Genomic DNA, 14711 nt, shown 5'->3' with positions numbered 1-14711 from the left:
TCATATTAAGTGGCTAATGGTGAACCTTAAAAATATCATACAGTAATTTTAAGACTAGACCACTCTATTTTCCAGGGCAATGTGAAATAAAGTCAGTGAATTCATTTTTTTAAAGGAAAATTTCATCTTGAGGAGAGCTCTTACAGTTAAAAAACGTGACAGAATGCAAATGAAAACATCTCTGTTCTCTAAGAAGTAACAAAATTCTAAAAGACAAAGAAATAAGATGGTGCAAAAAGGATATAGATATATATATAAATATATACAATAATTTAAAGTAGTGCTGTGCTGAGTTGCTCAGTCATGTCTGACTCTTTGTGACCCCATGGACTGTAGCCTGCCAGGCTCCTCTGTCCATGGAATTTTCCAGGCAAGAATACTGGAGTGGGTTGCCATTTCCTCCTCCAGGGGATCTTCCTGACCCAGGGATGGAACCTGCATCTCCTGCATTGGCAGGTGGGTTCTTTACCACTGAGTCACCTGGGAATCCCATAATTTAAAGTAGTAGTTTAATTTGTTTATTCTGAGAGTATATGACATTGTAGACAAAAGGATATTTTAACCAAATGCATTCTTTTTCATTCCTCTTGGTTGGTATTTAATACAGTGTACAAACTGCAGAGTTATGAAGGGGCTGGCAGTGGTCATTGCCTGTGCCCCACAGAGGTGCCTTATATCCTTTTTTCCTCTTGGGAGAGTATGAGGAAGTTCTCTGGGGCTGCTTAGGGAGAAGAGTTCCCTCTCCAAGCCTTGGGCGGGGTCACTTCCCTTGACGTGGATTGTCTTTCCTCTGGGATTTTTCTGGGTTCTCTCTAAAGCACACATTTTTTACCACGCACACATATTTTTACCATGCATTTTTACCTTGGCCATTTTTCCTGACCTTAAACTGTATTAAAGTGTTACAACTTTCTCCATATTGCCAAATCCCATATGGAATTGTAACACTAACAGTTGAATAGCAAACACTTCAATATTCTATCTTTCACCAAAAATCTTTGACAGCATTGTCTTACAATACCTCATATTCATCTAAATGTCCCTGGATCCATTTGTAAACTTCCCAAGTAAGTTTGGGGATGGTGTCTTATCCCCCTGAACCTCCTCCCATGTATTATATGCTTCTAGTTCTCTCAGGAGAGAGAACTCTGTGATGCCCCATGAGAAGTCTCTAAAGACTCTTTGGTGGAATGGTTATTTGTGATACTGACGTCTGCTTTGGTGGTAGCAAGAGCTTTTAAAAGACCCAGAGATTTCAACTGGAAAGCTCTGTTCTTGGGAAAGAAAAATTTTATTTCTTTCCCAAATGAAAAAATGATAAAATTAAGCCCTGAAGCTAAGAAGAACATCCTCATGTCAATTTCTTTTCCAATCAGTGAAAAATGCTCTGTTGGCCTTTTCTGAAATATAACTGTTATCATTTTCTGTCCTCAGGAGGGATCTCGTGGTAATAGCCCAAAATTTTTTCTGTGCTGGCTGTGGAACTCCAATAGAACCTAGTAAGTATGGATTTTGGGTTGCTTACTTATTAGGCAATGATATTTTTACCTTAAAGCATAAATATTGGTATATTCATTTCTCTCAAGTGCATGCAAGACAATATATAGCAACAAATCTTTTGTTCAACAGTGATTTGATTAATAAGCATATGAATGAAATTTACAAAATTTCATACCCATACTCTTACATTTTTAAATATCATAAGTAAAAAAGCCCCCCAAATAACCAATTTTAGATTTCCTATTTATCTCTCTATACATCCAAAGAAAGTTGAGCAGTTTGCATCATTATTTTTTTAATGTTTTTTAATTGTCTTGAAAGTCACATAATATAAAACATACTCTTGTTGTTCAGTCACTAAGTCCTGTCCAGCTCTTAGCGACTCCATGGACTGCATTAATGCAATCTTCCCTGTCCTTCACTATCATCCTGAGTTTGCTCAGATTCATGTCCATTGAGTCAGTGATGCTTTCTAACCATCTCATCTGCCACCCTTTTCTCCTTTTACCTTCAATGTTTCCCAGCATCAGGGTCTTTTCCAATGAGTCAGCTCTTCACATCAGGTAGCCAAAGTATTGGAGCTTCAGCATCAGTCCTTCCAGTGAATAGTCAGGGTTGATCTCCTTGCTGTCCAAGGGACTCTCAAGAGTCTTCTACAACACCACAATTCGAAGGCATCAATTCTTCAGCTCTCAGCCTTCTTTATGGTCCAACTCTCACATCCATACATCACTAGTCCATCCACATTAGTCATGTATGGATAAAACATACTATTTTAACCACATTCCACTGTATAGTTCAGTGGCACTAAGTATATTCACACTGTTGTGCAACTCTCACCATCATTCATCTCTCAAACTTTTTACCTTCCTAAACTGAAACTCTGTCCCCAATACACACTGTCCTCATTCCCTCTGCCCACCTCCTATCCCCCAGCCCCTGGCATCTACCAATGTACTTTCTGACTCTATGAATTTGACTTTTCTTGGTACCTCACGTAAGTGCAATCAAATAGTATTTGTCTGCACCTAATGTATATTGTAAGCTGAAGCTGAAACTCCAATACTTTGGCCATCTGATGCAAAGAACTGACTCATTGGAAAAGACCCTGATGTTGGGAAAGATTGAAGGCAGGAGGAGAAAGGGACAACAGAGGATGAGATGGTTGGATGGCATCACCAACTCAATGGACATGAGTTTGAGCCAGCTCTAGGAGTTGGGAGTTGGTGAAGCACAGGGAAGCCTGGCATGCTGCAGTCCATGGGGTCACAAAGAGTTGGACACGACTGAACTGAACTGAATGTATACTGGAATATGTATTTAAGGTTCACTTAATGTATGTCCTGCAAATAGACTGTACCTTCTCTTTTGGGGGTTGGAGATTGGGATTGATGTATGTATACAACTATGAATGAAGTACATGACTAGTGAGAACCTAGTGTATAGCACAGAAAGGGGGGACATGCGTTGTTTTTATGAGAGGTGTCCACGATGAGAAGTTGTTATAGTCATTTCATAACACTGCCCTCTCTTTGCTGAAGAGGCCACTGTGACCTTCACTGTGACTGCCCATTACTTTCCGACTCTCATCTCCCAGCTCTTGTCCCATCGGGCGTTGAGCTCAAGCCACATGGCCTCCCTGCTGGTTCTTGAAGGTGACAGGCTCACTCCTGTGAGCATCTGTGCTTTTCTCTCCCTGGAATGCCCTCCCCTGGTCACGCACCCCCCCCACCTCCCCCAACCAGGCCCAGTTCCCTTCCTTCCTTCCCATCTGCACTCTCAGGTCTTCCTTGGCTGCCCTATTGAAACTCCACCTCATCACCCTCTTGGCCACAAACACACACATACACTTGATATTCGCCTTCCTTTTTGTTTTTATTCAAGTCCTTATCTCCCTAAAATACTCTTATTGATTTTTCTTACTATTATCTGTCTCTCACTAGATTCTAAGTTCCATGAGGACAGATACATGGTTTGTTTTATTTTAATTGACTGTTATTAAAGTATACTTGCTTTACAATCTTGTGTTACTTTCTGCTGTACAGCACAGTGAATCCGTTATATGTTTACATATATCCCCTCTTTTTTGAATTTCCTTCCCATTTAGGTCACCACAGAGCACTGAATAGAGTTCTCTGGGCTATACAATAGGTTCTCATTAGTTACCTATTATATACATATTATCAATATGTGGTCTGTGTTATCCATTGCTTTATCTCCTGCTCCTACAAGTATGCCTGGCACACAGTTGGGACTTGAAAGATATTTGTTAAATGATTGGATGGCTTACCTAGGACCTAACCAGACTCCTCTGAGAAAGTTTGAGGGAGTGGCCTGAGGGCCTAGAAAATCAGGTTTCACCCAATCAGAAAGGCGAGTTGCCCACTTGAGAGTGGGAATCACTTATTTTGCTGTGAGAGCATCCATAGGTCTGACCTGTGAAAGCCTAGGAAGAGAAGATTTGCTGGAAAGGGTTCCCTTGGCCTTTGATAGGCGTTCTGGGATGGAGTAAGACTTTGAGCATCTCCACCTCAAGAAATAAAAACAAGAAGCATAAGTCCATCTGAACTTCCTTCTACCATGCCTGCCATGGTAGAATGATAGTGCCTGCCATGCATCACAGTTGGAAGTGATTTTCTTTCAATGACTCATCTTCCCAGATGAAGTCTAATGGGGACCATATCTCTCTGGTTAACCACTGTATCCTGGTGCCTCAGTAAATACTGAATGTATGAGTTTGAAACTGTGAAGATGTGTGACTATGATTCCACCAACTTTTAAAGTACCTCCCAGAGTTTGTTCAGATGTGAAGATGTAGGTGTGCAATGTTGATTGGAATGTGGTCCTTCCCTCTTGGAGCTTGCTGACAGGATGTCATCAGCCAAGTAAACAATTGGGTGATACTTTCAATGAAAGAGAAAGTCAAGAATGCTATGGTTTTTATAGCCAGGGAACTTAATCCAGGCTTATTGGCTTGGGAGTGAAAAGTTGCCTAAGGAAGTGATTGTCCCCAAAGGAGTGTGTGTGTGTGTGTGTGTGTGTGTGTGTGTGTGTGGAAGTGATTGTCCCCAAAGGAGTGTGTGTGTGTGTGTGTGTGTAGGGGATGGGGGTCACCATATATGTTTTTCAGATCTTTACTGGTTATGTTTTCTCTTCCCATGTATTTCCATCCTTTGTGCATTTTTCTGTTTTTTTTTTTTTTTTTCCTCATGGATTTATCCAGGAACTCTTTTAGGGTACTACTTTCCAATAGCATACATAGAATGCGTTATCATTTACAAAGCATTTTTCATACCTGTGGTATCACAGAATCCAATTCTGGGCTGTTTTGGTGGCTTCAGGACAATTAGCCTGAAGAGATTCGGGCTTGTCAGAGTCTTCCTGCCAAGTAGGAGGTTGGGTCTGCACGCCCACCAAATCCCCAGACCTTGAATCTCATGTTCTGTTGGCCCCGTGTCAGTTTAAAGGCCCATATTCCAAATCCAGGAGTGCTGGGGGGAGGGTTCTGTTTTCCAACACCCATTCCACAAAAGTGAAGCTCATGACCCTCCGTGACTCAGGGCCTCCAGTGTCTGCTGTTCTCCCCAGCATGGCTTCAGCAGCATGAGGACAGCCATCTTGAGTCTTGACCTTGCGCCGGCGTTGGAGGCGAGGGTGGGGCGCGGGTGGGTTTCCGGCCTCAGGTGACCTGGTGCTCATCGTCCTTTGCACCCCGGCAGAGTTCGTGAAGCGGCTCCGGTACTGCGAATACCTGGGGAAGTACTTCTGCGACTGCTGCCACTCCTACTCGGAGTCCTGCATTCCCGCCCGGATCCTCAGGATGTGGGACTTCCGGAAGTACTACGTCAGCAACTTCTCCAAACGCCTGCTGGACCACATATGGCACGAGCCCATCTTCAACCTGCTGCACGTCAGCCACGGCCTGTACACCAAGGCCAAGGAACTGGACAGAGTGAGGGTGAGCAGCCACCTTTCCTGGGGGAGGGAGTCCAGCGGCCGAAAGGGCCCTGCGGCAGTAAGTGGACGTCTCCCCCGGCTCCGGTGATCCAGACAGACCCTTGAAGGGGTGGACTTAACCATACAGCAGCTGGAGCTTATGCTTCAGAGACCTTCTCCTGCTTTGGCTCTTTTCAAAGCCCCTACCCAAATCTTACCTTTATGCCTAGTTTTGTTTGTACCTAGCTTTTGAATTTTATTATCTTTTAAATGGGGCTTCCCTGCTAGCTCAGTCAGTAATGAATCTGCCTGCATTCCTGGAGACCAGGTTAGATCCCTGGGTCGAGAAGATCCCTTGGAGAAGGAAATGTCAACCCCACTCCAGGATTCTTTCCTGGAAAATCCCAGGGACAGAGGAGCCTAGTGGGCTACAGTCCATGGGGATGCAAGAATCGAACACAACTTAGCGACTCAACCACCACCATCTTTTAAAGAAAAATTGTATGTGTTTAAGGAGTACTACCTGATGACTTGATGTATATATATACACAGTGAAATGATTGATAGTCAAGCTAATTAAGACATCCATCCCCTCACAGGGTTACCTGTGTATGTGATGAGAACACCTGAAACTTACTCTCCTAACAAATTTCCAGTTTTTAATACAGTCTCGTGAATTATAGTCATCATGCTGTACATGAGATCTCTAGACTTATCCTTGTTGTTTAGTTGCTAAATCATGTCCAACTCCTTCATGACCCCATGGTCTTATCCTAGGTAACTGTAACTCTGTGTCCTGGACCAATTATCTCCCCATTTCCCCACCTTCTCAGTCCAGGATCCACCCTTATAGTCTGTGCTTTTATGTACTTGACTTTTTTAGATTCCCTGTATAAATGAGATCAGGCAGTTTTTGTCTTTTTGTGTCTGACTTCACTCACTTGGCATTATGTCCTCCAGGTACATCCATGGTGTCTCCAATCACAGAATCTCCTTCTTTTGTACATAGTTTGGTGTTTTTTAAAAAGAAGGCCCCCAACATTGTGTAAGCTTTAGAGTCCCCAAGACCTGGGTCCTTCTTGGACCCTCTGTAGATCTCTGGACTCAGTCATGGGCCCCTTTATAGACTGTGCATTATATGCTTTATATATATGCACAGTCAATATGCTTTATAGACTGTGCATTTCAAAGGCTTATTGTCTAGAGTTGTAGCATTTCAAGGTTAGAACTAACATTTAATTTTGACTTATGCATGTCCAGTGTTACTAATCATATTACACTTCCCCCCCTCCCCCCGTTTGGTTTCTCACATTAGGAAATCCAGGAGCAGCTGTTTCATATCAAGAAGCTGTTGAAGACCTGCAGGTTTGCTGAAAGGTACTGCTGCGGGCTGGGCTGGGCTATGAATGGGAGGTCTGATAACCTCCACACTCTGTGGTCCGTCTCCACCAGTGCAGAGTGACCGTCTCATGCCTCTCCTTGGCGATGTAGACACTCTCTTGAACGTTGCTAAACGTTCTTACTCACTACCAGGGAATTTAACACATTAAGAAGAATGGACCAGTATAAGCATAAAACAACCCTAGCCAGTGGACTTTTATTATTATTTTGGGAAAAAAAAATGAAAGTGAAAGTCGTTCAGTTGTATCCAACTTTTGTGACCCCATGGACTGTAGCCCACTAGGCTCCTTTGTCCATGGAATTCTCCAGGCCAGCATACTGGAGTGGTAGCCTTTCCCTTCTGCAGGGGATTTAAGTTGTGATAAAATACACATAACATAAATTTTTAAGTGTACAGTTAAGCGGTTAGGTACATTCATGTTGGTAGGCAACCACCATCACCATCCATCCACAGAGCTCTTTTCATTTTGTAAAACTGAAACTCTTTACCCACAGTAGTTCTCCACCCTCTGTTCCAGCCTGTGGGAACCACCATTCTCTGTTCTGTCTCTATGATTTTGACTATTCTAAGTACCTCATATGAGTGGAATCACAGTGTTTATTGTTTTGTGCCTGGGGTTTCATGTAGCATCATGTCTTCAAGCTTCACTCACACTGTGGCCCATGTCAGGATTTCCTTTGAAAGGCGGAGTGATGTTGAGTATTCATACATTGTCTGTATAGTCCATCTTTTGTTGATTGATCCATCTATCTTGGGTTGCTTTCTTTTGGTTTTTGTGACCAGTGCTGCTGTGTTCATGGGTGTACCACTGCCTTTTAAAACAGTGATAAAGAGGCATGTCAACTTTTATTGGCTGTATAATATTTTTCTGTACTATGATGTGGTATTCATTTAAGTATTGTCCTGTTACTGAACACCTAATACATTTTAAATATCTTTTGTTATCCAAAAAAAAAAAAAAAATCACACCCAAACACTAAGCTTCAGCTGAATCTCTGACCACATCCATAGGTATGTCCATAGGAGGCCATGGCCATAAAGGCACAGGCATGAATTCATTCAGCAGAGATATTGTTAAGAGGAGGGAAAGTAGCTTACTCAAGGAGTTAGGATTATTTGTTTTAATAGCTGAGATCATAGTGTTAGTCTCTCAGTTGTGTCCAACTCTTTGTGTCCCCATGGTGCGTCCATGGGAGTCTCCAGGCAAGAATACTGGAATGGTTGCCATTCCCTTCTCCAGGGGATCTTTCTAACTCTGAGATTGAATCAGGGTCTCCTGCATTGCAGGTAGATTCTTTAGCATCTGAGCTACCAGTTGGGATTACAGGTTTTCAAAAAAATTTTGTTCTCTTTTAAAGCTGCTTTCTGTTTCTGATCTTTATTTAATGATGCACTACTTCTGAATTACATTTCTTGGGGAGGAGCTTGTCCTTTATAATCATATGGCCTTGAGCTCTACCACCTGGCTTTGGGGTGAAAAATTAGTTTCTTCTCAGGGCCTCAGTTTTCTCTGTAACATGTAACAACATCCACAGTTCTTACCATCTGCAAAAATGTCTTGAATATCCACTCTGTGCTTCCGATGAAAAAGCCACAGGACACGTGTTCAGAGGAAGTCTGGAGAGGAAGTCAGCACAGAGAGATCTTTGCCAAAGATTTGCCTGTCACTGGTGCACGTGCTCCTGAGGGCATGGGGGAGGGGCAGCACATATTTTTTAAGGGACAAGGTGGGGAGGCAGGCACACAAGGCTTCCTAGGGACAAAGCCAGAGCTTGAAGAGCAAGTCAGAGGAAAAATGAGGGTTCAGGGGCCCTCCGGCCGAGGAAATAGTGTGAGCCAGGACCACCCGTAGCTGGGCAGAGAATTAAACTGGGTTCAGCAGCAGTATCCCTAGAGCATCAAATTCAGTGTAGGCTTGGGAATGCAGTGCATGGTGATGCTGCTAACTGACATAGGGGGTTCAGAAAGAGACCGGAGGGCTCGGAGGAGATTACATACAGTTCTGAATGCCCTCGGGGCATCCAAGTGCCTTTAAGCAGCCCGCCCTTGTGGTTGTTGCTTAGTTGTGTCCGATTCCTTGTGGGACTGCAGCCCACCAGGCTCCTCTGTCCATGAGATTTCCCAGGCCGGAATACTCGAGTGGGTTGCCATTTCCTTCTCCAGGGGATCTTCCCAACTCAGTTGGATGCTTGTGTCTTAATATCAGTGCTGGACCTGAGGTTTGGGAGTCATAGCATCAATAACTCTTCCTGAGATATCCATCAGTCACACTGATGGACTTGAAACTGAGCTGGAGTTGAAGAAAGTGGTCATTATTATCTCAGTACGTGTTGTCAAGACTCAAAAACCAAATTTTAAGTTTTCTTTCACTCAGTGTACATGGGCAGCTGTCAGGGACACTTTTCTCATTCAGCTTTTTGAAATCATTATTTACGGAATTTTAACTTTCTGGCTTCCAAGCAAAACTTGCAAAATGTAAAGTAGGGAGTTAACTTGTTCCTACGGCTATTTTTTTTTTTTAAGTTGAGTTGAAAAATTTCAGTTTTGAGAGCCAGGAAAAAACAAACCCTTCTCCCCAGTCCCTGGTTCCTGCCCCGACCTGTGTGGGTGGGTTTCTGATTTCCTCTGGTTTTCTCTCCGGAAGCACATTAAAGGAGTTTGAGCAGCTGCCGGGACACTTGACGGAGGCGCTCCACTTGTTCTCCCTGGAGGACATGGTCAAGGTCAAGAAAGGGCTGCTGGCGCCCTTGCTCAAGGACATTCTGAAAGCTTCCCTCGAGCACGTGGCCAGCTGTGAGGTGAGATCTGCTTGCCCCAGCGGGTGTGTCCCTGAGCTGTCCTTTCTGCGGCCGATCCTGGGTGGGCTGTTTTGCACTTAGCTGCTTTACCCTCATAAACTGAGGAAAGTGCCAGCAACACTTTTCATTGCCGTAGTTTAGTCACTAAGTCGTATCCGACTCTTTGCGACCTCATGGACTGTAGCCCACCAGGCTCCTCTGTCCATGTAATTTTCCAGGCAAAAATACTAGAATGGGTTGCCATTTCCTTCTCCAGGGGATCTTCCTAGTCCATGGATTGAACCCACGTCTCCTGCATTAGCAGGTGGGTTCTTTACCACTGAGCCCCCAGGGAAGCCCCTGCACTCCTTACAGATGAGTGAAATGAGGTTCAGAGCTGTTCAGTACCAGACCAAGAGTGTCCTGCTGGTATGCAAGCCTGGGCCAAGCGACTGGTTGTCTGAGCACCCAGCCCGGTGCGTGGCCTCCCTCCATTCTCGTCTGCTCTGGTGTGCCAAGTGCAGCCGCATAGACTCAGGATCCAGTGGGACAGGAGCTCTGTGTCTTCACGGACTGATGAATTGCAGGGGAGCTCCCAGAAATAAAATGAAATCATTTAAGAACACATGTTTAAAATCATGATCTTTCTCTGGTGCCTCAAACTACCCTGATGCAGTTGTCCAGACAAAACGGACGCACAGTTATTGCTCTGACCCATCCACTGTGGCAGGAGATAGTATTCTGTTCCTTCTAGAGGCTGGAGTCACAGACACTTAAAAAATGATGTTTTTGAAACTGTATCATTAGAACTCTTGCATAGTGAGAGGAGTTTACCATCTTGGCTTATAGAATACCAAACTGAAATTTTTCTTTCATTTGACATAGACAGGTTTTTTAATTGTTACTTGTATCCATGACATTTGGTGGCCTTCTGCAAATATGATCTGTTGCTTAGGCCTATCTTTTGTCCTGTGCAGAATGTTTCATTTTGACTTCTATGAAAATTGCAATTCACAGATTTATATAAACCTTTTAAATGCAGAAACGTGTTACTTCCACAACCAATTTAGGGGATTTTAGAATAAGAAATTTTAATACCTGGGGTGGAGGACTGTGGAAATCTGGTGTTTATAGAGTTCTGTGAAAGTGGAACTCAGTTTCTCCATCAGGAGAAATGTTAGCCATGAAGACTAACTTTTGACTCCTATTCTTACAGCTATGTCAAGGAAAGGGCTTCATTTGTGAATTTTGCCGGAGTACAGCTGTCATTTTCCCATTTCAGACTGCAACGTGTAGAAGATGTTCAGGTATCTTAATACCATAATACCGTACGCTTAATAGCAGTATAATAACATAAGCGCAAAGTTTGTTAACTTAAGCTTGAAACTGAAAGTCGCTCAGTCGTGTCCAACTCTTTGGGACCCCATCAAACTCAGGTCTCCTGCATTGCAGGCGGAGTCTTTACCAACTGAGCTATCAAGCTTAATAACAGCTTAATAACTAAAGCATAGTGTGATTTCCTTAAGGTATAATGATCTAGTGTGTGCTTCTCTGTTGAATTGGAGCTGGTAAAGTTTTGGATGCACAGGGAGGAGGTGTGAGTGGGGCAGGGATAAAGGATGATGTCTCAGGGAACAGAGTTCAGAGGTAGGAGGTGGCCCTGCTTGACCTGTCCCCCAGTTCTTCTACATCAGGGCAAGTTACAGCTGCACCTGTTTTGTAATTGAACAGTCAACCCCAAGTTCACTGCAGGGGTCCCCAACCTCTGGGATCTAATGCCTGATGATCTGAGGTGGAGCTGACCTAATAATAATAGAAATAAAATGCACAAAAAATGTAATGCACTTGAATCATCCCAAAACCATCCCCCACCCTGACCCATGGAAAAAGTATCTTCCACAAAACTGGTCCCTGGTGCCAAAAGTTTGCGAACCGCTGCCCTGGGGTTTGTTCTCAGGCTCCACGCCCACGAGGGTATGAAGGCAGCAGGACTGGGCCAAGGAAGAAGTTGAAAATGGTATGGTTGTCATGAAGGCTCAGTGCATCTCTCAGGGAACTCTAGAGCTGGGGTGGATTTTCACCATTTTCCCAAATTAAGGACAGAGAGCCAGCCAGGCCTTTAAAGCTCATATTGACCAGTCACTGGATATGGTCTGAGACCAGCAAGGGGGCATAACCTTGATAGAGGCAGCTCTCTTTAGTTAGGGTCATTTCTAGAGAAGGGATGTCACCTCCTGAGCCATCAGCCACCAGCTCGCCCGGCACCCATGGTGGATGGTCTTTGAGCGGATCTGGGAGGCACTGCAGTCCACTACCCAGGCTCTTTGGGCCGGTTTCACTGGTCCTCATGGCCTTGTTGTTGTTTTTGTTTAGTTGCTAAGTTGTATCTGAGTCTTTGTGACGTCATGGACTGTAGCCTACCTCTGTCTATGGGATTCCCCAAGCAAGAATATAGAGCAGGTTGCCATTTCCTTCTTCAGTGTATCTTCCCGACCCAGGGATGGAACCCGTGTCTCTTGCAAGTGGATTGCAAGTGGATTCTTTACCACTGACCTACCAGGGAGGCCCATCCTCATGATCTACTGGAGACAAATCCTCTTGTCTTCAAGGGACCTCTTGGTTTTAGGTCCTCTTTCCCCAGGCTGGGGATGAGTGTCTGTTACATATTTGAGAAACCAGCTACCCATTTGCTGACGGCTCTCCTCCTTGCTTGCAGCGTGCAGAGCTTGCTTTCACAAGCAGTGCTTCCAGTCCTCCAAGTGCCCCCGGTGTGCGAGGATCACAGCGAGGAGAAGACTTCTGGAAAGTCTACCCTCTGCAGCAACATGATGTACTTGACTATATCGAGAAAGACCATGCAACATGCCTTACGATCACATCGCTTGTGTCTCCTGTTGATAACATTGTTTGACTATTGTCTATTAAGAAAAAAGATGACCAATATTCTCTTTATTATATATATTTAATATTTTTGGAGACTTCGGATCTTTGTTATTAAGAGTAGAGTTGTTACTGGTGCCAAAGAATGCTCAAACTACCGCACAATTGCACTCATCTCACATGCTAGTGAAGTAATGCTCAGAATTCTCCAAGCCAGGCTTCAGCAATATGTAAACCATGGACCATGAATGTTTCAAGCATGGACCAGATGTTTAAGCTGGTTTTAGAAAAGGCAGAGGAACCAGAGATCAAATTGCCAACATCTGTTGGATTGTTGAAAAAGCAAGAGAGTTCCAGAAAAACATCTATTTCTGCTTTATTGACTATGCCAAAGCCTTGGACTGTGTGGATCACAATAAACTGTGGAAAATTCTGAAAGAGATGGGAATCCCAGACCTCCTGACCTGCCTCCTGAGAAATCTGTATGCAGGTCAGGAAGCAACAGTTAGAACTGGACATGGAACAACAGACTGGGTCCAAATAGAAAAAGGAGTAAGTACGTCAAGGCTGTATATTGTCACCCTGCTTATTTAACTTATATGCAGAGTACATCATGAGAAACGCTGGGCTGGATGAAGTGCAAGCTGGAATCAAGATTGCTGGGAGAAATATCATAACCTCAGATATGCAGATGACACCACCCTTATGGCAGAAAGTGAAGAACTAAAGAGCCTCTTGATGAAAGTGAAAGTGGAGAGTGAAAAAGTTGGCTTAAAGCTCAACATTCAGAAAACGAAGATCATGGCATCTGGTCCCATCACTTCATGGCAAATAGATGGGGAAACAGTGGCTGACTTTATTTTTCTGGGCTCCAAAATCACTGCAGATGGTGATTGCAGCCATGAAATTAAAAGATGCTTACTCCTTGGAAGGAAAGTTATGACCAACCTGGACAGCATATTGAAAAGCAGAGACGTTACTGTGTCAACAAAGGTCTGTCTAGTCAAGACAGACTATGCCAAAGCCAAAGCCAAAAAGACTATGGCTTTTCCAGTGGTCATGTATGGATGTGAGAGTTGGACTATAAAGAAAGCTGAGCGCTGAAGAATTGATGCTTTTGAACTGTGGTGTTGGAGAAGACTCTTGAGAGTCCCTTGGACTGCAAGGAGATCCAACCAGTCCATCCTAAAGGAAATCAGTCCTGAATATTCATTGGAAGGACTGATGCTGAAGCTGAAACTCCAATACTTTGGCTGCCTGATGCGAAGAGCTGACTCATTTGAAAAGACCCTGATGCTGGGAAAGATTGAGGGCAGGAGAAGGGGACGACAGAGGATAAGATGGTTGGATGGCATCACCGACTCAATGGACATGGGTTTGGGTGGACTCCAGGAGTTGGTAATGGACAGGGAGGCCTGCTGTGCTGTGGTTCATGGGGTCGCAAAGAGTTGAACACAACTGAGCGACTGAACTGACCTGAACTGTTACTGGTGATTTTGTTTACAAATGTTCAATGTTTTTGCTGCTACTGGTGTTTTTTTTAAGGGTTTTTTGATACTTCTTAAATTGTATTTAAATGGTTGTATTTAGCTAATGGTGGAGCCTGTTTTTTATGAATTATAACTGACAAGGTGAATTACTCAGTTCCTATTCCTATAAAGCTTGTTTTGTGAAAGGAATTGTTACTTTCAATGAACAAAAACTGAAAACAAAAATCTGTATTCTCTGGCTTTGTTTCTGGCCTAAATTCAATTTTGTAACTGTATCATAGAGACTTTACTTCTTCCAGGGTTTGTGTCCGGGGTATGCTTTACTTTTGCAGTTACATGTATGTATGGATGAGTTTTGAGTTTCTTTAACAGAGCATGGAGGTGCTATTTGAAGTACTTGCCTCTAGATGGCGCCCTTCAAAGGGCACAAATCAAACCTCTTGTCAACTCTATTCCACAAAGTCAGGGGATGTGTGAGTGACTAGAACTTTATCCCTGCCTTTCAGAACTTTGTCTTGCAGATATAAAATTGAACATAAAGTAGTTGAAAACGTAAATAAGCTATTTATGTCTTCAAATACAGGGGAAATGCTGTTAATGAACAATGTGATGCTAGTAATAACTACAATCACAGACATTTCATTAACAAGGTTCGGTGAATCACTGAACCTTTATGAATCCCTTTTTCCTATTATTTCTTTTTTTTTTAATTTTATTTTATTTTTA

At 43.5% G+C, this 14711-nt stretch overlaps 1 protein-coding gene across 8 annotated transcripts in view; it reads left to right on the top strand.

The window, feature by feature from the left end:
* Positions 1 to 14210, top strand: part of RUBCNL (rubicon like autophagy enhancer) — a 43288-nt gene extending 29078 nt beyond the window's left edge. For 6 of the 8 annotated variants that reach the window (XM_086328951.1, XM_086328952.1, XM_086328948.1 and 3 more), the window contains exons 9-14: positions 1435 to 1499; positions 5220 to 5458; positions 6752 to 6813; positions 9483 to 9636; positions 10832 to 10922; positions 12332 to 14210. In XM_086328951.1, coding sequence (XP_086185077.1) covers positions 1435 to 1499; positions 5220 to 5458; positions 6752 to 6813; positions 9483 to 9636; positions 10832 to 10922; positions 12332 to 12444 — 724 coding nt within the window. In that variant the 3' untranslated portion in view covers positions 12445 to 14210. Of the gene's footprint in view, positions 1 to 336; positions 457 to 1434; positions 1500 to 5219; positions 5459 to 6751; positions 6814 to 9482; positions 9637 to 10831; positions 10923 to 12331 lie in introns of those variants that run through there. The other 2 variants (XR_015137891.1, XR_015137890.1) reach the window with 1 other exon arrangement.
* Positions 14211 to 14711: the final 501 nt, after the last annotated feature.

The sequence above is a fragment of the Bos grunniens genome, chromosome 12, assembly GCF_055505025.1.
Source record: "Bos grunniens cultivar Pamir isolate PY7600 chromosome 12, Bosgru_T2T1.0, whole genome shotgun sequence".
Taxonomy (NCBI): Eukaryota; Metazoa; Chordata; class Mammalia; order Artiodactyla; family Bovidae; genus Bos; species Bos grunniens.
The sequence above is the reverse complement of the archived record's forward strand: the minus strand, read 5'-3'. Positions and strand labels throughout refer to the sequence as shown.